Below are 23,639 nucleotides of genomic sequence, written 5' to 3' on the forward strand. Positions count from 1 at the left end.
ATACGCACACATACATGCATTTTTTTTTTTGCTTATCTCTTTCCTCTCATGCTCCTGTAGCCTACATCATGTTCAGTGTATGATTAGTATATGATAGTATATGAATAGTCACATTGGATAGTTTCACCTCTTCAAGCCTCTGAACATCACTTTTTGGTTGATCTGCCTATCTGTGATGAAACATCTGAACTTGTTACCAAAACTAAATGAATAAAATCAGTGCTTTCAACATCTGAAGAATGAGCTGAGCCACTACCAGACACCCAGGTTCAGCCATCAACAATTACGCAAATGAGAAATCCCTGCTCCTCAGCAAGAGAGCAAAGAGTGGTAGCCCAACATTCCTCAGTGAGGCAGAACAAACATGGCAGATCTCAGGAGCACCAACTTATTGAGCCTGAAACTTTAATTGTTGGTGATTCTGCTGTAATACACAGTAGTAACTTAAAGGCCTGCTACTTTTCTGATGACTGAATGTCTGACTTAACTGTCATCTGCCACCCATCCGTGAAGTCTCTTGTTGTGCATGTGGGACCAAATTGTATTTATAACAAGCAGTCTGAGTTAATGGAAAGGTTACTGAACTTTTAACTTTTCAGCAGTCCTCTCTCAACTAGCTTCCATGGAATTAACTAATTTCGCAGGTTATGGAGTGTGAGCATGTGACTTTCAGCAGCCCGTTTTTCCCACTAGATGAACTCCACTGACCACTTCAACCCACTTTAACCCATAATAAGTTACACTTCTCCTTTTCCGCCGTTCAGCCTATTCCTAAAGATGTTAAAGCAAACAGGCGAATGGACGAGAATGACACCGTCCCGCCACCAAATTCCTACCCAGCAAAACGTGATGCCAAAGACTGTATGTGCGTTCAAATTCCCTTTTCACAAGCATTTTCAATTTGCAAACTAGAACTCGAGTGGAAATGCCAAAATAATGTTTTTACACTTGGCTTTTCTAATCTGGCATATGATGAAGATGACAAAGTCTTCCACTTTCTGCTCCACCCCTTTAATCTGAGGACATGGAAAGCTATGTGAGCATTCAAACAGCTATGTGAGAATGGTTATTAAACAAATGACCCCCTGCCAGCTATTCCTGGCGATCACAAGTCTCGACAGACACAAAGATCTTCCCCCATCTCTAATTGTAATATTCTCTATGAAAACTATTAGGCTGAAGCTGAAACAAACATGGTGAGTGGGGATGACAGCAACCTCTGTCAGTCAAATCTTGCTGAACTGTTAGCTGATAGCTGATAGCTGATAGTTTAATACAAAAGCATAAATCAGAAAACAAGCTAATACAAATACAACAAATACAGGCTAAATTATATACATAACTAAAAAGACTTGGTCCATTTCTATCCATCCATTTTCTACTGCTTGTCTAGACGTCTCTGTACCAAGCAATGCTTCCCAGTTACTTCTGGGGGATCGCAAAGCATTCCCAGGCCAGATGAGATGTGTAGTCTATGGCCTCCTATCAGTGGGACATGCCGGGAAAATCTCCAATGGAAGGTGCCCAGGAGGCATCCTGATCAGATGCCTGAACACACTGCCACAGGTGTATAAAATCAAGCACCTAGCCATGCAGTCTGCCTTTATAAACATTTGTGAAAGAACGGGTCGTTCTGAAGAGCTAACTGAATTTGAGCATGGTACTGTAATAGGATGCCACCACTGCAACAAGTCAGTTCGTGAAATTTCTTCCCTCCTAGATATTCCACGATCAACTGTGAGTGGTATTATTGCAAAATGGAAGCGTTTAGGAACCACAACAACTCAGCCACAATGTGCGTAAAAGTCGCCAGCGCTCTGCTGACTCAATAACTGCAGAGTTCCAAACCTCCTCTGGCATTAACATCAGCACAAAAACTGTGCACCGGGAGCTTCATGGCATGGGTTTCCATGGCCCAGCAGCTGCATTCAAGCCTTACATCTCCAAGCACAATGCCAAGTGTCGGATGAAACGGTGTAAAGAACGCCGCCACTGGACTCTGGAGCAGTGGAAACGTGTTCGGTGGAGTGGCGAATCGCGCTTCTCTAGGCAGGCTTCTCTGGCAGTCTGATGGACGAGTCTGAGTTTGGCGAATGCCATGAGAACGTTACCTGCCTGACTGCATTGTGCCAATTGTAAAGTTTGGCGGAGGAGGGATAATGTTATGGGGTTGTTCTTCAGGGGTTGACCTTGGCCCATTTGTTCCAGTGAAGGGAAATCTTAATGCTTCAGCTTACCAAGACATTTTCGACAATTCTATGCTTCCACCTTTGTGGGAACAGTTGGGGGAAGGCCCTTTTCTGTTCCAGCATGACTGCCCCAGTGCACAAAGCAAGGTCCGTAAAGGCATGGTTGGGTGAGTTTGGTATGGCAGAACTTGACTGGCCCGCACAGAGCCCTGACCTCAACCCCATCGAACACCTTTGGGATGAACTAGAACGGAGATTGTGAGCCAGGCCCTCTCGTCCAACATCAGTGTCTGACCTCACAAATGCTCTTCTGGGTGAATGGGCAAAAATTCCCACAGACACACTCCAAAAATCTTGTAGAAAGCCTTCCCAGAAGAGTGGAAGCTGTTATAGCTGCAAAGGGAGGGGGGGGGACTCCATATTAATGCCTATGGATTCAGAATAGGATGTCATAAAAGCTCCTGTAGGTGTAATGTGTAGGTGGCCCAATACTTTTGTCCATATAGTGTATATGCAAACATAAAATAGGAAAAGGCAACGACAAACCAAAACTTCACTTGAAGCAAACTGCAGGAACTCTCACAGAAAATTGAGGAAAACAAAATTACAGGATAACCACAACATATTAAATGTAAATTTTTTGATTTGCAATTGTGGAGTTCCGATTTCCAATAACAAGGCTAATCCTTGTGTTTTAGTTTCAATAGTTGACTGCTCACTGAATCGTCGCCCATTCATAGATCCTGATCCTTTGTAATTATTTAAATGTAAAGATTAGATATATTAATATTTTATTATTAATAAAATAACAATGGTTCATACAAAGATCTCAAACCTTCCCACCACCCAGCACCTTTTCTATTTTACCGTGGTGTGTGCCAATTTGCCACCAGAGTAGTTATCTGTTGTCTTAGGACCATTATCTTATCTTAAGACTACTGCTCATGCCCTTGACCGCCATTGTCTTTTACTGCCTGTCAGCAGAGCTGTTGCACATAAATAACTTCTCACGACAGACCGGTTGTTTCCCAGTTGCATTCAAAACTGCTTTTGTAAGGCGTGCTCTGAAGAAATACACTCTAGATAACAGACAATTTAATAACTTTAGGCCACTTTACAACTCAATGTTCGTTAGGCAGATACTTGAGAATATTGGTCCATATTCAACTATCAGACTTTATTGGCTCCAGTTGTTCATAGCCCAGTGGCAGTTCTCCTCAAAGTAGTACACAAGTGAGAAAAATGTATTCTTACTTGAATCACGGTTCTCTTATAGATATATCAAAAGTGGGGATAGATCAAGTTTATCCTCAAAACACTCCCTGCACCACTCAGTTTCTCATTAAGCTTATTGTTTTATGCCCATGGTAGTAAGTGAAGGTGATGATGTTGCATGGCCTCTCTTCTCTCATCTGGATTGTGGCAGCTGGACAGTCAGAAAATTACATCCCAAGTGCAAATGATGCTATTGGTCGCTGGTTCTTTCACCCATGAACATGGCATCTGTTTCCATTGCTATGCACATAACTCTTTATCTCTGCTTCACCTGAAGATTTGAGCCCCGTTAACAGTCTTGTAAACTGCATTTCAGACATGATTGGATGGCTGGTTACTACTAGGGCTGTCAATGAGTATTCTAAATTCACTTACATAATGGAATTGAAAAAAAATCCAGACATTTTTTAAATTTATATTCGATTGTGAAAAAAAGAAATATGGCTGTCTGCAGTGGGACTTCTCGCGTGGGTCCACTGATGATAGAATTCACAACCCAGCTTGGCCGCAGAGAGAGTGAGTTTCACTCTGAGCAATCTCAAAAAGCCCTGTTTGGAGATAGTTTGAATGTTGGGCAAGAGACGGCAAAATCGTGGAACCTCAAGAAAAGGTTATATGCAAGCTATGTAAGCTACTTAAAATGTGCAAAAATAGGTATTTGAATGGTTCTAACTTTAGTTATTTATATTCTTCGAAGTAATATTCAAATGTCCTTTTTGGCCAAATCTGATAGCACTATCATGTACTGTTATATACTATTATGGACTATCATGTCCTTTATTCCAGTAAAGAAATAGTCTGGCATACAACCCCTCATAAAATGGCAAAGATCAAGTATTGCTGTGTCATTGTCCATAACCCCTTAAGACATAATATAACCAGCAGCACGAAAGGTTACACTAAGATATCAAAGCAAGTAAATCATAAAACTAAAACAAAGTGAAATCCAATACAGCCAATATAAGTATATTTTTTAGAAATAAAGCTTAAAGATTGTAGAATATGTTGACTGTAGTCATTTCTTCAAAATCTTTAAAAAGGGTTTTGCTTGTAAAATTTTCTAAGATTTTAATGATAAAAATGATTTTGTTGGCATAAGTGTCTCTACGAGAATGGTCCAAAACACTGAGTCTTTGACTGTAAGACCTCTGTTACCTTTGGTCTTCATTTTGGACCTTGGAACAGTAACAAGAGTACTGATATGGGCTCTATTACTGTACACATGTCTCTCTCTGTGGGGGATTATCAATTAAATCTTAAAATCAATTCAACATTTTTAAAACAAAAAGAAAACGAGCAAAGACAAGAAAAAAAAGATTCATTTGAATCCTGAAACAAAGGCTGCTTCCTTTCAATGACATTCAATCATGACAGACAGGGAAGATTAACAGATGCACTTTCCTGAAAGAGAATATTATATAGATGTTGGACTCTTCAAGGATATTCTCAAGCATATAAAAGTTGACTTTCATGTAGTAATTGAAGCTGTTTTATCCAGTTATGGAGCTCTGTGATCCAGTTCATTCAGAAAAACATACAGAGTCCATGAGCACGAAACATTACTAGCCTCCAAAGGACTGTCTTAAAAGTGAGTGGAAAATTTAAAAGTGAATGCCAGCAGGCTATAAATAATGTAGGCTGATTGAATCTTCCAGTAAGACGAGTTCAGGTCAAATCTCATTTCCTTGTCGATACATTGTTGACTAGGCCTCACTTCTCCCTCACAATCAACCACACATATCAACTGCAATTATTGTCTCAAGGGCTTGTAGTCCATAAAATAGCACTATTGCAAAATATCAAACATTCTTCAAATGCATCATACATTTTCTGAAAAGCAGTCTCGTCACAAGAGAGAAAATCTACTTGCGATCATTTTGACTCTGCTAACTAACTGACCTGCAGGAGGTTCAAAATAAGACTCAACCTCAAGGGAACATCAACATCAACTTTATTAGTTATTTTATGGTAATCTGCTCTGTAGATTTTGTAGACTTGCATTTACATATCATGTTTTTAACACCATAAACCTTTGAATTTACCCTCATTTTTTAGCCAAACTAGCAGCATGGTTCTAAGCATGTGGTAGTGTCTGTCAGTTCACCAAGTCTGAAATATTAACAATTGAACAATTACTAGATGGATTGCCATGAATTTTAGCACAGATCCTGTTACTTTTAATATAGCACCACCATGAAGTTGATATTTGTGGTTTTGAGTGAAATGTCTCACCAAACACTGGCTGGATTTGCATGAAATTTGGTATTGACATTCACACTGCCCTCAGGATCCCAATAACAACAAATTCTAATAATAACTAATAATAACTGTTGATCCCTTAATTTTTTATCTTGTGCCTCCGTCATCTCAAAATTTTAATTTTGTTTATGAATAAATAACTAATAACTAAAAACATTACATTTCCATGAGCTGCACATTGTGCTTAGTGCCAATTAGAAAATTTTAACATGTTAACACGCTGAATTAAGATGGTTAACATTATCATTTAGCTCAAAGCACCACTGTACCTAAGGCTACGTTCAGACACTCTTCAGAACAAAAATGTTAGCCCTCTCATTCATTTGAATGGAGCCAGTCTGTTGATGCAGTGGGTGTGCAAATGCAGAGGGCTCCAGCAAAACATCGCAGGCTAACTGAGCAAAAAAGATGAACCTGGCTCGACTTTTGTTGCAACACAACTTCACCTGGTAAGGTGTTGCGTTGGCCACTCGAATAACATGGAAGTGCACATTCCTGATAGATTTCTTTGTGACATGAACATCGTATTTCTACCATTTAACTCACAATTGCGGTGATGAAATATAAAACAGTTGGCACTGTGATATCTTTTCAGAGTTGTAAAATCCTCTCTGTGAGTATTACAAACTGTTGTAAAACTGTGCAGATTTTGGTGTCGTGGCCTAACTTATCCCAAGATTCAGTGCGCGCTGGTAATGAAAATAATATGGCAGCAAACAACGCCAACAGAGAGCCCAAAGATTACACTTTTAAATGTAAGTATTGGGTTTCAGCTCAGTTGAACAGCTATCAGTACAACTGTTAAAAACCCAGGGCCTAAAACCTCAAGTTTTAGTAGAAAAAACCCCCCAAAAAAACATGTTAAATTACCAGTCTCCTCAATTATCTAAATTTCTACTGAGTCGAATGTTACCTAGCTTTGAATCTTACCTTTCAGCCTTTGGTACTCTGAAGGAAGAATGTGGGGTGTTGTGTCACTTTAATATGCTTACTTGTTTGTATGGACCTTGACAATATAAGAATATAGAAAAACAGAAACATGGTGAGAATGGATTAGAACTAAATAGCAGGACAAAAACATGTAAAATGGATCATGACAGAGTATTAGCAAGTACAGGAAAACATAATGCAGTTTAAACAAGATGGTTTTCTCACAACTAGAAGAGGAAACTGATAAAAAAAAAAACCTTGCTGCTGAACAGGGAAACCACAGCTATCAGCTGGTTCTCTTTTCCTGTAATGTGAGATGAGTTGATTTCTGCACAGAACCCCTTTTGCTTTTACTAAAGAACAACCATCATTTAATGTGAATCATAGATGATAATGTTTTGAAAGATAGGAGGGCACACAGAGAGCGCAGACTTCCGCTAAGGCCAATGTCAAACAACACACACCAGACACATTCATAGTAAATGATCTGGATCTGCCCGAAAATTTTAATGGGTTCTTCCCTGGCTCATGCATCATCCTTCCACAAAGTTTGGTTTGTACTTTTTGCGTAAAGAAGTCAAGTCAAGTCATGTCAATGTTTCCTAACATGAGCAAGCTCTTGGTGACAGTGGCAAGGAAAAACTTCTTTTTAAGAAGCAGAAACCTCGAGGCCATCTGCCTCGACTGGTGGGTTGAGAGAGAAAGATAGGAAGAGAGAGAGCGAGGGAGAACGAGAGAGAGAGAAAGACAAAGAGCAGGACTAAGGAGCACAAGTACTTAGACTACTTCATCTATTCATTGCGCGCTTGGGAGGATGCCCGGAGCGACTGTATGCTGACAAAGGCATGGAAAATGAAAGGGGGAGTTGACTTTATCCTCGACATTTCGACTTTATTCTCAAAATGCAAAATAAAAAAAATAACTTTCTCTTCTGAGTCAGTTCGACTTTTTTCTCAACAATTACACTTTTTTTCTCAAAGTGCATAATGAAAAACATCTTCGTCCTCTCATTTCTTTTTCTCATCCATGGCCCTAATACTCCTTTGTACAAATTAGAAACTCAGAAAGTAGAAAATCGGTAGACTACAGTTACACAGAGCCTATACTGTCTCTGCCTAACTTCTTGTTCAATCAGACTCCATAGTGTTGACAAGTGGCACAATATACTGCACAAGCACACACTTTCTTCTTAGAGAACTGGCATATGTACCTTTTAGTCCAGCTTCAGGTTAAACCTCTTGAACTCCGGCAGATGAGCAGTCACACTAACCTTGACCTATGACCTTTGACCACCGAAATCAAATTAGTTTGTCCTTGAGACCAGGTGAACGATTGTACCAAATTTGAAAAAATTCCCTGAAGCCGTTATGGAGATATCGCATTCACATCTCCGTATGTATGTACGGTCAACCCAAAAACATAATGCCTCCGGCCCTGGCTGCATGTCGCTGTCACAGAGGCATAACAAGGAGAGGAGAATACAATTTTGTTGTGACCAATCTATTATTTTCAGTCAGCCATTATAGTAAGTGAGTCCCTCCTTTCATTAATTCAACAGTAACTATAGACGATAACAGAAAACATATGCAAAACCATATACAGGAATAAAAGTGCGTAGTGTTCATGCCTCTGGGAGAGGATTAATAATTATGAAGGAAAGCATAGAAATAAATAGGGGGGAAATTCAAATGGAAAATAATATAGAAACAAATACGTACATACATTGAAAAATTTATAAATTAATTGAAGAAATGGAAAATTAAATGGGAAAGTAAATAAATAGGGGAATTAATATGAAGGTAAGTAAATACAAAAGCAAATTAAAACAGAAATATAAATTTATGTCACATTTTATAAAAATAATTGATGCCTACATTTATTTTTAATATTTCTGTTGCCTTTAATGGCATATTAATTTATTTGTTGGGTCATTTTCCATGTCACATTTCCATTTAAATGTGCAAGAGGTCCAGTAATATTTTCTCAGAGTTGAGGTGCAGCATTGTGTAATGAAGCTTTTCATTTAATAAGAGGTGAATAATGTGTTAACACCTGTGTTTCACACAATACAAACCCTGACAGTTAGAGGACTGTGATTCTAAAAAGAGAATTCTTTTGTTAAACATTTCTGTTTTAATTGTGTTTGTACTGTAACTGTGTGTTCAGTCTGTGGGGTGAAAACAGTTGCTGTTGGGTTTTGTAGCGTTTGCTCTCTAAATCAGGAAATTGAACTTCCTGTCAATACACACACACACATAAAGAGCGTAAACCCAGAAGTCAAAGAATAAAGGTCTGGAAGGGAGGCATTCTACTGTGCGAATGTGAAGGTAAGGTACCTTCAATTACACATAATAATGATCTTTAATTTGTAGGTCTAAAGCAGCTTTTACATATTAAGTGTTATGAAATGTCAGTTTCACTTTCTATTGACCCACAAGGCCTACAATACAATGTGGACAATGTGTTGGTTAACGCTGTAGCAACTTCTTAACTTATATTCACCAACTACTGGCTTTGATAAAGACTGGATGTTATTTTAAAGCTATGTTTACCAGCTGTTTCATAAAGCTGAAAATTTTGATACATTGTAGTTATAGCTCTTGATTCAGTTTTGTTGATCTATATGATAATTTTCTATGTGAAAGTAAACAGATTATTATTCTTATTATTATTGTTATCAAAGTAAAAAAAGCAATTTTTGACATTTTTGACAATTTTTTGAAAATGGTTTATGGAAATGTGAAACAATGTTATGATATATTAAATAGTATTATATATTCGACGTACTGTGTTCCTGATTTAGCTTAGCTACAGCAGAATATGGTGAGCAGCTCTGCGTGATATAACAGGAATCCCCACAAATCTACATTTGACATTTGAAAATATCGTTTTCATCGTCACACACAAACTTCACTAAACAGTTATACAAAGCTCTAAGCAACATGATAGCTTTATACTGTAAACATACTGAGAATGCACAACATTTGAGAATGCTAATGCTACACTAAAGAATATCAAATTAATGTGTACATTTGACAAAGGTGTAAGGTAGCTAAGTGCTTGTAATTTTATTTTATGATACTTTACACTTCTGAGTCTTGGCTGTGTTTTCACTGGTTTTCATCATATCTGGGTGGACTCCATCACTCTGAATCACTTTCCCTTATCTTGACAAGTAAAACTGACATGCCTGTGGGCAAGTCATACAACAAAAATATGAATTTATATTAGTGATGAAGCAATGATGAAAACAATATAACTCAGTGAGAATATAAAAGAAATAAAATAACAAATATCTTGCCATTGTTTACTGTGGAGTAATTGGAGTTGTAATTGATAAAAGAACACTCCTATGTGTATAATTCTAATGTGATTATTATCATTATTTAAAAATATGCTGATGGCATGATTTTAATATTTTGTAAAACCTCTTAAAGAGTGTACTTTGGAATATTTCAAAATTGTATTACTGTATTTCATTTAGCGGTACCACCATTCCTGCCTGTGGAGATGTTTTTCCAACTTATTTTGATTGACCTTAGAATATTCCTATTAAAATAGCTTATATGGCAATGGATCAAAAGTCATTACCTTAGAATATGGGATTATCCTAAATCATTTTTGAAGATTATCCAATAACTTATTTTTTTATTTCATACTGCTAAAATTCTACCAGTACCAGAATCATTTAATCATTTTCCTGTTGTTGAGTCTGTTGTTTTCATCGTCAGGAGTACCCATGGATCTCAGTGAGGAGGAGTTGGCCCCTCTGGTAATCAGAGACCGGGGAGGCAGCCAGAAGTCCAGTTCAAGCACTGGCCCCAGTTTACAAGTACACCTCTATTTCTTCCCTACCACAAAGGAGGAAACAACAATACACATGTCGTCTGGCCAGATCTCTGCTGAAAATGTCTGCGTCCAAGCAGGAAAAAAATGTGGTAAGATCACAGGTGCAAAACATGAGTTTGACTACACCCTTTTGATAGCTTATAGTTTGGGTGTAAAATACGCCATATGATATCATGTATTTTATATTGCATTTATATTTTTATTAGGTGCTAGTTACCCAGTGATGCTAGGATGATTTTTGTATTGTCCTCTCTAGGAATCTTACCAGTATACCTAAGCCTTTTTGGGCTGGCATCTTCTGATCTCTCATTTTGGTATCCTCCATCACACGTGTTCAACACAGATGAAAACTTGCAAGTCCACTTTAGAGTCAGGTAGGTTAAAATTCACAAAACATATATTCACTCATTTACTTCAGAAAGTAATTTACATTGATCTCTTGAAGACTCATCTCTTCCGAGAGCACCTCCGCTCCTAACATCTCTAACACCTACTGTGCACTTTTGGTACTTGGTCTCCTTGCACGTATTAAATAGATGTAGTACTTAATACTTACACCAAGGTTTCCTACTGCACTGAAGCATTAGTGATGTCCCTCACTTGTAAGTCGCTTTGAATAAAAGCATCTGCCAACTGAGTAAATATAAATCTAATGTAGCATATTTCATGGAATGGAATGTAACTCTGATGAAACTGAAAATAAGAAAAACATCTGGACAGAGATAAAGAATGTTCTTCAATCAATAAAGACTGATTATCAGTTCTGTAAAATCTGTATAGCAAATGTGTGCAGATGTGCACTCACACCATGCATGTCAAAAAGTTAATTTGTGAATTCTTACAAGGACAGGCTAGCATCATGCGATGATAAATAATGGATGTCTTTTTGGTATGCAGGTTTTTCTTTGCAAATTGGTTTGGACAAGGACCAAGAACATCGTACCGCTACTGTCTGACCAGAGACAGAACTAGTCCAGTGCTTGACTACAGTGTCATTGATTATCTCTTTGCTCAGGTAAAGTATAAAGTACAAAATATAAAATTCATTAAATATAAAATTCATTGACTCACTGAGATCGATAACTTTATGTTTTACATCTTGTTTTAATGGAATAATGGATGGTATACTTACATCCAGTGCCAGTGCAATTTTATAATTATGTTTGATAATGCTAAAGTGATACCATAAAACATTGAACTGCTCTATGTCAGTGACTAATTTCTTTTGGTTCCCAGTTGCGAAGTGACTTCATTGCTAGTGAGGCAGGAGTTTCGCCACCTTTAAGCACTCAAGAAGAATGCCTGGGCCTTGCAGTACTGGACTTGTGGAGAATGGCTAAAGAGCGCCATCAGAGTGTTAGAGAACTCTGCAAGACTGTAAGGTATCTATATTTGTATAACGTTTTATTTTTGGCTGTCATATAAGCCAGTAAAGTTGTTTTACTTCACTGTGGAATTTTAGATTTATTATAAAAGATATTAATATTTCAGCAGTTTTTGAATGGGAAGTTCTTTTTGTAGTAATTACACAAAATCGTGTACTCTTCCTCTTCAGCTACAAATCGTGCCTACCTAAGTCACATCGCCACGACATCCAGAAACGTAACCGCCTGGATCGTTATCGAATCCGAAATACCCTCAAGCGTTTCTTACAGAAGCTTGGAAACTCCTCTGTGGATGAGTGCAGCTTGAAACTCAAGTACCTGATTGAACTGGCTGGCATTGAGCCTTCCCTGGGAAGCGAAACCTTCAACGTGGATCCTTTGGCCTCCCATTCAAAGTCAGCTATCAGTCTCATGCGGGTGTCTGGGGAAACTGGAATTCAAACCAGTGGAAGTTGCCATTCTGATAGTTCCATGGTAAGTTGGAGTAATAGTTAGATTGTCTTTCCTTCCTTCTATCAGATAACTTGTATCTAAGCTTCTACAAGGATTGCCTGGCCTGGTCCCTTGTATTTTTTCTCCAATCCAGTTTACATTAAAACATGGCCACTTCTGTATTGGTTAGGTTTAGGGATAGGGCTTCGGTCATTCAGTTGAGGCATTCGTCATGTGGAAGTAGGCGTGGTTTCATCTGAACTGGTTTGGAAAAATGACCGATGCAGCCTGGCCAAGCCTCTTTCTGTCTTTAATGGTCCTCATTATATCGAAATAACTGCCTATTACAGTGTGTTTCTTGGTACTTATTGCAGACTTGCATTCAGTAAGATCTGGTAGCCTCAGTTGCTTGTCAACTGAATTGCATTATTCTGTTTTGTGATTTAGTGTTGTTCAGTTTGACCTAGATCACTTTGTCTTTGGGCCTAGCATGTGTGATATGTTTACTTGGCTTTAGATGTCCATTTGCCAAATGTAACCCTAAATGCCTCACTGGTCCTATTCCCCATCCCTTTTTACGAGGTGTTATTAAGTAATCAGCCTGTCTTCTTTTTCAGGAGTGGCAGACCTTCTGCGATTTCCAAGAAATCATTGACATCAGTATAAAGAGAGTGTGTCATGAGCAGGTTCCCCAAGACAGCAGGATGGTGACAATAACCCGCAAAGATGACAGATGCTTGGTAAAGGACATATTCTACATTCAACAATTAAAGTTATTTTCTGTGTATTTTTGATTTGATGTAAAACATGCACACCTATTTGCCCTAATTTGCACTTTAGGAAGCCAAGTTCCAGGGTCTCAAAGAAGCTCTTTCTTTTGTGTCACTTGTTGATGGCTACTTCAGACTGACAACAGACTCTAGCCACTACTTCTGTCAGGACATTGCACCCCCAAGTATTCTGGAGGGCATAAAAAACCATTGTCACGGCCCAATCACGTGAGTCTTTTTCGATTAATACTGAATCCAGAGAAAACTTTTGCATTCATCTGTTTTAAGATATTTATATTATTTTTTGTTTAATCAGATCTGAGTTTGCAGTCCACAAATTGAAAAAATCCGGATTTAAAGGTGGTACGTTCCTTGTCCGGCAGAGTCTAAAGAACTATGACAACTTCTTCCTCACCGTGTGTGTTCAGGTACATGTTCTTGTTGAGGTCACATAATAGACATAGACAAAGATGGATTTAAAGCGTACTCTGAATTCAGTAGGGTTTTGTTTGTTTGTTTGTTTGTTTGTTTGTTTTTGTATTTTATGGACCTGACAACAAAAAGATATTGCCATCTGAATAAGAAATCTGAATAATTTTGGGCTTAACTGTAGATTTTGCAAAAGTCATTCCTATGTCCCCCTAAGTCACAATATTATTCCATTCTCATGTCATGCAACATTTATATTTCCGCAGACCCCACTTGGACTTGATTATAAAGACTGCCTCATTATTAAGAATGAGCACTACAGTCTTCCTGGTGTCCAGAAATCGTTTTCCAGCTTGAGAAAGCTCACCAGCTATTACCAACACACCAAGCTGCTGCTGTCTGAAGTACCTGTCATGTTGGCTCGCTGCTGTCCACCTCGACCCAAAGGTTTGATTCCCAAGCCACTGATACAATGATGTTACTGAATATACACAACACCTATAGTAGTCGATATGTAACTTCATTAATTGGTGTTGTCCTTTGTTTACTTGTGTTTGTATTGTTTTTGTGGTCGATGTTTTTGTATATCCATTAACATTTTTGTGCATGTAGATATCATGTCTTGGTTATAGCCACCTATTGTATCCATGTTTTGAGAAACCCAAGCATTATTATTCAGAATAGCATTTCAGACACAGAGAGAAGACTCATAACATGGATACTTGTAAATGTATTCAATGTCCATCACCACAATGATTATAATAACAATAATAATAATAATAATAATAATAATAATAATAATAATAATAATAATAATAATAATAATAATAATAATAATAATAATAATAATAAGTCACAATTTCTTGCTTGGACTGAGATACGTACCTTCATATTTTCAACCTGTGTAGATTGTGTTACAATAACAAGTTGTTTTGCTGTCCCCACAGAGCTCACAAATCTCATCATCATACGCAGCAGCAACTCTGTAGAAACTCACGGGTCCCCAACACCTGAAAGGAACAAATTCAGTCACATCCAGTTCCACATGATCAAATATACAGACCTGAAATGTGTGAGTGTATAGACATGACTCCAACTGCGCTTTCTATTACAGCTACTATTACAACTTCTATTGTTATCAATACTATCAGCGTGACAAATGCAGCTACTACTACGACACTGTAGTCAATCTAAAATGAAAGGAAACTTAATTGTGGTTTCTGTATGTATTTTCCTTCTAAGGAGGAAAGCCTTGGACAGGGATCCTTCACACGCATTTTTAAAGGCTACAAAACAGACATTCATGATGGGGAGAAACATGTGACAGAAGTCCTACTGAAAGAGCTTGATGTTGCTCATAAGAATTGCTGGGAGGTTTGTTTCGTTAGATGAAAATACACAAAATAGTTTTGCTGGTTATTCATGGATTTAAAACACATTAAACACGTGTTGTTTTCTTGCCCTTTCTTTCTCTCAGTCATTCTTTGAAGCTGCCAGCTTGATGAGTCAGATTTCACACAAACACCTCCTCCTTGTTTATGGTATTAGTGTTCAAGGAGTGAAAAGTAAGTTCAAACCAAACAGTTGATTGTTTGCTTGTAAGCTTGATGAAGCTAATGTGCTGTATGTTGTAAGATGTGCTAATGTGCTGTGGATAATATGTGTTGTGTAAATTTTTGTTTTTGCTGTTCAGGTACTTGTAGAGATGAAAATCAGATTGTATTGCACATCATTTACCTGCTCTGTGCATTAAAAAAACTGAATGAAGTAATAAATAGATGAATACATGAATTCATTCTCTTCATATAGAACAAAATAGCAATGTTACCATGAAATCCTCATGTGACCGCAGATCAGTCCCTGTTATGTGGGGGAGCATTTCTGGCTCCATGTTTGGTTTTGAAGTACAGCTGTTGAAACAAACCTTGCTGTGCCTTACAGACATCATGGTGCAGGAGTTTGTCAAGTATGGGGCCCTCGACCTTTACTTGAAGAGAGGGAGATCTGTGTCAGTGAGCTGGAAACTTGATGTAGCCAAACAGCTCGCATCTGCCCTCAACTTTCTGGTAAGACCGACGGCAACTGTGTAATGACTGCAACACAATCGACAGTAGGATTGGCTGGTTTATATTTATTCACTTTACGTATCAAATATGTGTGTGTGTGTGTGTGTGTGTGTGTATGATATGAAGTATCACAGAAGTATTACTGTACTGGTGGCGTTCTTAGTTTGAGTTGACCAGTGCTGCGCATCATTAACGAGTCAACACTAATTGTAAGTGTCTTGCAGGAAGAGAAAAACATAGTTCATGGAAACATCTGTGCCAAAAATCTGCTGCTGGCCAGAGAAGGCAACCCATCGCAGGGCAGCTCTCCTTTCATCAAGCTCAGCGACCCAGGCATCAGTGTGGCCATGCTGGGCAAAGATGGTAAAGAAAAGACGGTTTTCTAATCTCCCTGTAACCACGTCTGACAACATCATACAGGTCCATTTAAATCCATCCAGTACACTCAAATGAAAATGAACAAACTGTCATTAATGCAATGATATGGATTTCTCTGTGTGTTCATTCAGTTATCCTGGACAGAATCCCCTGGGTGGCCCCTGAGGTGCTGGAGTTCCCAGACAAGCTGACCCTGGAGTGTGATAAGTGGAGCTTTGGCGCCACTGTGTGGGAAATCTTCAACAATGGGGACGCTCCGCTGCGGGGCTGGGACCTGCAACAGGTGCTCCAACTTCACAAACTGAACACTGATGTAGCAGAGTTGGCACTCACACATCCAGTTCGCTGTTCACGTTTACAAACAGTTCTTTGTCAGAGAGAAAAAGCCAAACACAAAGAAAAAAAATCCTACATGTAAGTGCAGTCATCAGTTGGACAGTGCACATTTCTGAGGATTAGCATTTGGACATTACAAAGAATTTCATGTTTATCATTGAAATATACCTTACATGTTTGTAAATGTTTGACAAGAATTCGAACTCCCAAAACATGGGACCCAGACTTCACCCAGAGAGACTATCACAGAAAGAGTAAAATCAAGGTCTGAATCCAATCACAATTAAAAGTTAAATATAAATATAGGTGTATAAATGACATAGCACAGCAACAATATTGGGTGACAGTCCGTCATAAATCCAGGAGGTCCCTTCAGGACATCAAGACAGATAATTGCATAACTTTTCACATCAACTACATGAGTGTGGAAAGAGTCCATTGTTGAAAAGCAGCGCAGTAATCCACAAATGACTCATCTCATAACTATGACAACGGGGTGTCTCACATTTCAAGTAGTTTCAGTTTTTTAGGCATTGTGGGAAATTTAACAAGATTTACCAGGTGTTACCTACCATTTAGTGCGTGACATGAATTAGAGCATGACATGAAAAAACACTGCAGGTTATATAAAATGAAAACCAGGCCTCTGTTCCTGTTAGCATCCTGGATCTGTTATCTCTCGACTGATTCATTGGAACTCTCTGATGATAAAGTTGGGACCATATGACGTTATTAGCAGATGTGAGTTGTCCTATATCACTATTAGTTTTGGATCCTGCGAGATTAGACAGGTCTTCCAAACAACCTCGCTTCATGTTGTCCTGAATTTGTGGATCTAGCATTTTGATCAGGTAAATGTCCCAATGAGAAAATCTTTTTCAAGAGAGATCTGAAATTTACAACAATGAATACAATACAAACAGCATAAACAGGCTAAGAAAAGTACACTCAATAAAAAAGGTGTAAATAATATCCACTGAAGATACATACACAGGTATGAGTTTCTGGAACAATCTTATACCTCTAAATTGACATAAATTCACCAAAAGTAAGCAGACATCCTTCTGTACAATGGTCCAGGAGGAAGAAGCAGCATAGCTAATTTTAGCTTTTTTGCTGCTGAAACATGGTGTAAAATGAACAAAGTTAAGTTATTAAGTTATTCATTTTACACCATGTTTCAACAGCAAAATTAACATAATAAGGACCATTATTCAACTTTAGCAATGACAAAAACAAAAAGGTTCAACTTCAACTTGAACTAAGATTCCTGTGAACCTGAGAAGGGCAGAAAGTGGAAGGCACATGAACAACAAAATACTCTACTAGGGGTTAGAACAAAGTGGGTAATGTGTGTTATTGATGTGTTTTCTGTAGAAGCGGGGGTTTTATGAGCGGTTCCAGCAGCTGCCTTCCTCCCAGTGGACAGAGCTAGCCGATCTGATCAGTCAGTGTATGGACTACCAGGCAGCCTTCAGACCATCTTGTCGCAGTATCATCCGTCAACTCAACAGTCTGATCACTTCAGGTAATGAAGTGTATTAACATCCACCTAAAATGTCAAGTTCACATTTCCTTCACTTCAGTTCAGTTAAACGAGAAATTTGACACTGGCTCAGACAAATCTTTTCTGTGAATGTGATACAACAGAAGGAAAAATAAAAAAGCAGTTCTATGAATACATGCTGGTGTCAGTAGTTACCTCTATATGAAAAAGGAAAAATATTTGTATTTTAATAGTATGAAACACTGGAGCATTTATAAAAAATATCAGGAATATAATGTATAATATGTAAAATATGGCGATAAAATGCTCCTTGTCAAAGCTGCCAAAAATGGCATGTAGATATACAGTGTGCAAATGACAATTGTTTATTGACTGGTTGGTTTATTTTAAAATCTAAAATCCATCATTTGCACAACTTAAATATAAATTTAAATGTTTTTGCTCTTTTTTTTAATCTGTTACTGTTTTGGAATCAAAATATTAGTAGATACGTTTTTCTTGTTTCATGGCAGACTATGTAATACTGCACGCCACTGAGCCCGTCACACAGAGCCCTGTGTGGAGAGCCCTCAGCCCTCAACACGACCAGACACTGTTTGAGGAGCGACACCTTCGCTACATCACCCCTCTGGGAAAAGTATGTTTGAGAACAGGCAGAGGACCACAATGTTTCAAGCCCTGTCCTATATACCATACCATACCATATCATGTATAGACTATGAAAATTACAGTCTATTTAGTATTTAATAAAGACCAAAAGCGAGCAGTGACTCAACAGTTTTCATTATGAGATCATCAGTGGTGTCCAAGATATTGTGTTTGGGAAACAGGTGATTGAACAGACCAGAGCAGCTGGATATTGTTACAGGACAGCATATTAACTGAAGCTGCTATCTGTGCTTCCTATAATATGAAAACGAATGTTTTATGATGAACTGTCTTTGCACAAAGAAACTTAAATCTTCTAAATGGCTCACCAGTCTTTTAATCTAAGGTGAATCCAGCAATGGCACACACAGGCTAAGATAGTAAATTTGATTTTTTTAATTTTTGGGTGTAACTCACAAGAGAATAACTCAAACCTTTTCCAGGGAAACTTTGGCAGTGTTGAACTTTGTCGTTATGACCCATTGGGTGATAACACTGGCGAGCTGGTTGCTGTGAAGAAGTTACAACCCAACAAGCAGTCAACCCAGGATGACTTCCAGAAAGAGGTCAACACCCTCAGCGTTTTGCACTGCGACTACATTGTCAAATACAGAGGAGTCTGCTACAGCATGGGTAATAAAAACACTCACTGTAAACACAGTTCATCGTGTATCAATATAATCAACTTCAGTAAAAGAACAAACTGGCCAGGGTTGATTTTCAGTTTAAATGTCTTCTGTTCGGCAAGGATGTGTGTATGTGTTGTATGTGTACTAACTGTACTTTTGTTTTACTTGTTTTTTACATACAGTCACATGAGTCACATGGTTTCTCTCTTATGACAGCATGTGGAAGCTGTAATGTTTATGTGCAAGATTTATGTGAGGGTTTAGACTTGAAACTGCAAAGACTTGAAAGTGTTTTCTACACAAGCGTAGCTATTCCTAAAATAACCAAGCTATTGTTGGGTGAATTTATTTCTTTAAGTGAAGCTGAGTTAGATTTACATTGGTAGATTTATCTCAAACCGTTCAAACAGCCTTGTCAGTTTTGAATGATTTTAATGTGTAATGTTTGTCTGTTCACAGGTCGCCTCAGTATGAGCTTGGTGATGGAGTACCTGCCCTATGGCAGCCTTATTGGCTACTTGGAGAATAACCGGCACAATGTCAACACCAGGCGGATGCTGCTCTTTGCTTCTCAGATCTGTAAGGTAAGAGTCAGAGATATGAGCGTCACTGCTGTTATTACAAAAGTTTAAAATAAGAAGTTTGAGTGGACTGTAATTAAATTAGGATTTTACAAATTCTTAAGTTTTACACTGGTCAACAACCTCAAATACTGTGACTCTTTTCCTAAACATGTACAGACCTATTGGGTGTAATTTGGGCATCTTCTTAATCATCTAAAAAAAAAAAAACATTGCTTATTTGTCCATCACAAAAACATCCAACTGGAATCCCCCAAGAATAATGCATTGCATTTGCAGAAATGCAATAATACAAGATCGATAATTGTTCATTTAGAGGAAATCCAGCAGGAATCCTGCAGGAAATGAAAATTGCTCTGGGAATCCATATTTCTTAATCTCCTCTCATGCATTACTGACATTACAATTAAACCAATAGTAAGAAACTGTCAAAGCAGCTGCTGAAAGAATGCATGCTACAAATAATGTGTTTTATTGTTGTTTATTGCAGGATGGTTCTATAAATCAACTTCATTTTCACTGATTGCACAGCAAAAAAACAAAAAACAAAAAAAAAGGGACAGGGGGAGGTTTTTTCCATTTTCTTGTGTTTTTATTTTCCCAGGGGATGGAGTACCTGCAGACCCTGCGTTATGTGCACCGAGACCTCGCAGCCAGAAATATCCTCGTGGCCAGTGAGTCGCTGGTGAAAATCGCTGATTTTGGGCTGACCAAGATTATTCCTCTTGACAAGGAGTACTACAGAGTCACACAGCCTGGAGAGAGCCCCATCTTCTGGTAGATTTCCTCATGTGTGACCTCTCTAATATTCTTGAATCCAAAGTGTTAAAGCAGAAATCCGTCACTTTCTTCAGTTTGCTGTGGCCTGCTATGAAATATCGACAGTATTGTGGAAGCCTGCTGTGTGTTTGAATCAGACACCACAAAACTTGGCTTGCTGATTCTCCCCGTTTCCAGTCTTTGTACCAAGCTAAGTGGCTGTAGTCTTTTAGTCAATAGAGATGTGGGATTAATGTGGGAAATGGTAACATAAGCTGAGGTGATGTTTTTACACTTCTGTACAAAATACATTAAAAGCCAGAGACTGAAGTAGGTTTTGCTTTTTAAGTTTAAGTTCCTGGAGTTCTAGTGGCCATACATTGCTCATCTACTGCAGGTACGCCCCAGAGTCCATCAACGAGTCCAAATTCTCCCACAAATCAGATGTCTGGAGTTTCGGAGTTGTTCTTCATGAGCTCTTCTCCTACTGCGACATGAACTGCAACCCAAAGAGAGTAAGGGGATTGTCAGAATCTATTTTTATCATACTTCAGGTGTTTTTAATCATCAACACCTGTTTCATCAAACTGTATTTTTTTCCCTTTTTCAAAATTTGTGCCACTGTTGTAGCTGTGCATGCAGGAGATTGGACACCACGTGCAGGGTCCATCCATTTCAATGCATCTTGCAAATATTCTAAAGAATAACTGGAGGTTGCCGGCTCCGACGCACTGCCCACCAAAGGTACGTTCACTCTGTGTGGTTCTATCTATCAGCTGGAATACAGCAGCCTTTTTGGAAGGCTGCTGTATTTCTCTCACTGTCACAGCTGGTGGTGGCAGCAAGGTACTTTCATAGAACAAATGATGAAGGCCAGGCAGGTAAGAGACAACAGGTAGCAAAATACTGGTCATCAGCATGAAGGGAGCTGCACAGAGAGAATCTGTGAAACAACCTGGCAACTAACTGGGCTGGTATAAATACAGGGGATCAAATGAGGGAAATGAGAGACTGGTGTGCAGGTAGGCAGGGAGGTTCCAGTGATTGGGAATGGGAAACAGGTGAAGAGGTGGAAACCGGGAACAGGAGGGGGCGTCGGGTTGGTGAGCGGAATATGGCAGAAGACAGAGGCAGAATGGCCAACATAAACAGGGCCCAGTCACGACTCATGACACTCATCTTGTTTATAATTAAATTATTTGTGACTTTACTACATTGACATATACATAACAAATATTCTGTAAGTCAGAGAAGTCACTGGTGAGACATGACCATTTTCCATATTTAGATTTGTTTTGTTTTTTTTTGTCTTTTTATTCCATCATGATAAAAAAAAAAAATTGTAAACATCTCATTTTGACCTGCAACTCTTCATCTGATCACTGTGGTTGTCATTCCACACCACACAAATGTCAACAGTTCGCTGTATAATCTTTCACATTGATTAAAAAAAATTACATTTTACATTTTTCTCATTGTACCACCAGGTGTACAGTTTGATGAAGCAGTGCTGGGCGCACAACTTCGACGAGCGGCCGTGCTTCTCCAGCCTGGGAAACCAAATTGAAACGATCATGCAGGATGACAGAGAAAACCCTAAAGGCTGACAAGGACGCCTTGTTGCACCTCACAGTTGAACTCCGAGTGAAATGACACAATTTCATTCACTGTCCCTGTGGAAATTCACATCGCTCAGGTACAAGACAACACAGCAGTGGACATCATCCGTTTTTTTGACCATTCGCATACTAACTTATTATCAGTAGAATTTCAGCAGTCATACGTTTTTGGTAAGCTACTTCCGAAACTCTCAGGTAAAGCTCACTTAAAGCCCTTTTTCCCAATCTCATAATGTGCACAGACACAACCTCAAGCAAGCTCAGGGAAGACTATCATAAACTGTAATGTGTCACAAAGGCTATTAATGATTAGCAGATGGCACAAAACATTTACTAACAGCATATGAAAAATAGAAGTTACCCTGATGTAATTCCAGTTCTGCGGATACATATGTCAAAGTCAAATGAATAAAAACATTCACACACAATAAGCAGACAAGCTCAGTGCTCAAGGCTAATCTTTCTGGAATAAAATTTGAACTAGAACTCTTTCTCACACCACATTTATTACAAAATAAAATGCTGGTTAATTCAGGAAATGCAAGGTACAATGCATCGGGCACTGTGAAGGTTTGTATACTGTGGCTTTTATACTGTGGCTACATCCAAAGGGTTCAAAGAGTTAAAGAAAGGATTTAAAGCTTTGTGTTAGAAATGTATGAACCAGAAATATATTTGAATCAAATATTTCTGCCTTTATAGTGTAGTAGTGCTGTGTTCCAGTGAAAAATGTGTTGTATTTTGTATTCATGTTTACATCCTTTGCCATGTTTGAAATAAAGTGATGTGGTTCCAGTAGCTTTTTGTTTTTCTTTACTGACATAACTAAATTCTGTTCTTTAAAATCCCTGACGCACTGAAGAACTAATGAATAAATACATTGTGTTCATATAAACTGTATCTACAAGGGATTCAAAGGTGAAACAGAATTATAAAGTTGAAGACAATTGGACAGTTCAGTAATAAAATCCATATTGCGTAAATCTCAGTGTGATCATTAAACAGATTTGAGAATCTCAGGTAACTTGCCGTCAGTTACCAATTTGATCCAGACTGCAGTTTCTTTTCTATGATTCAATTTTATGATATCTTTTATCTTTGGCACATGACAGTAAATCATTTCACATTGTGAGAGGTTTCCTGTTGCTTAAGATACCAGTAACATCAGTGGTATAAGCCTAAACAAAAAATACAAAATCTGTGAAATCCATAGTATACGGAATATTCTGATAATAACATGACAAGGAAGAACATCCATGCAGCAAAATTAATTATTATCAGCAACCAACATTCATCCTACAGGCTGATCAGTCAGTGTGTATACTGTAAGTCCAAAAAAGATCCCAAGCTGGTGCTTAACTCTGGTCAACCTAGTTCTGCAAAGCCCTGGCTATCCAATGTTAAATGCAAATCCAGAGACCTCAGACCTCGGAGCGTATCACTTTCGTCTATCCTCTTTTGATTTCAGCACAACAGCTGTAAAGAATCCACATAAGCCACTGGAGAATGGTACATGGAAATAGAAGAGGAGTGGTACACCATCATCTCACCAGTTCTCATGAATTAAACTTGGTGAGTGACATACCATCGAGAACCGA

The 23,639-nt window shown here is 38.4% G+C and overlaps 1 protein-coding gene across 1 annotated transcript; it reads left to right on the forward strand.

The window, feature by feature from the left end:
* The first annotated feature begins 8,907 nt into the window (after positions 1-8,907).
* Positions 8,908-22,831, forward strand: jak3 (Janus kinase 3). The gene is made up of 24 exons (XM_022740405.1): positions 8,908-8,980; positions 10,385-10,591; positions 10,759-10,876; positions 11,400-11,517; positions 11,739-11,884; positions 12,058-12,361; positions 12,937-13,059; positions 13,160-13,317; positions 13,406-13,517; positions 13,785-13,965; positions 14,466-14,590; positions 14,761-14,892; positions 14,996-15,083; positions 15,460-15,584; positions 15,809-15,947; positions 16,094-16,245; positions 17,676-17,826; positions 18,318-18,442; positions 18,897-19,086; positions 19,542-19,666; positions 20,268-20,440; positions 20,820-20,937; positions 21,053-21,166; positions 21,910-22,831. Exons 2-24 carry the CDS (start codon positions 10,393-10,395, stop codon positions 22,027-22,029), a joined length of 3,336 nt encoding a protein of 1,111 aa, XP_022596126.1. The 5' UTR covers positions 8,908-8,980; positions 10,385-10,392; the 3' UTR covers positions 22,030-22,831.
* The last annotated feature ends 808 nt before the right edge of the window (positions 22,832-23,639 follow it).

This window comes from Seriola dumerili, unplaced genomic scaffold, assembly GCF_002260705.1.
Source record: "Seriola dumerili isolate Sdu_G_001 unplaced genomic scaffold, Sdu_1.0 BDQW01000002.1, whole genome shotgun sequence".
NCBI lineage: Eukaryota > Metazoa > Chordata > Actinopteri > Carangiformes > Carangidae > Seriola > Seriola dumerili.

Excerpts from the sequence above, each read along its gene's own strand:
- jak3 (XM_022740405.1), top strand. The coding sequence starts at position 10,393 with ATGGATCTCAGTGAGGAGGAGTTGGCCCCTCTGGTAATCAGAGACCGG. Across the intron at positions 13,318-13,405 it reads CATTGTCACGGCCCAATCAC|ATCTGAGTTTGCAGTCCACA; the intron begins GTGAGTCTTTTT and ends TTGTTTAATCAG. Across the intron at positions 14,893-14,995 it reads CTCATAAGAATTGCTGGGAG|TCATTCTTTGAAGCTGCCAG; the intron begins GTTTGTTTCGTT and ends TCTTTCTCTCAG.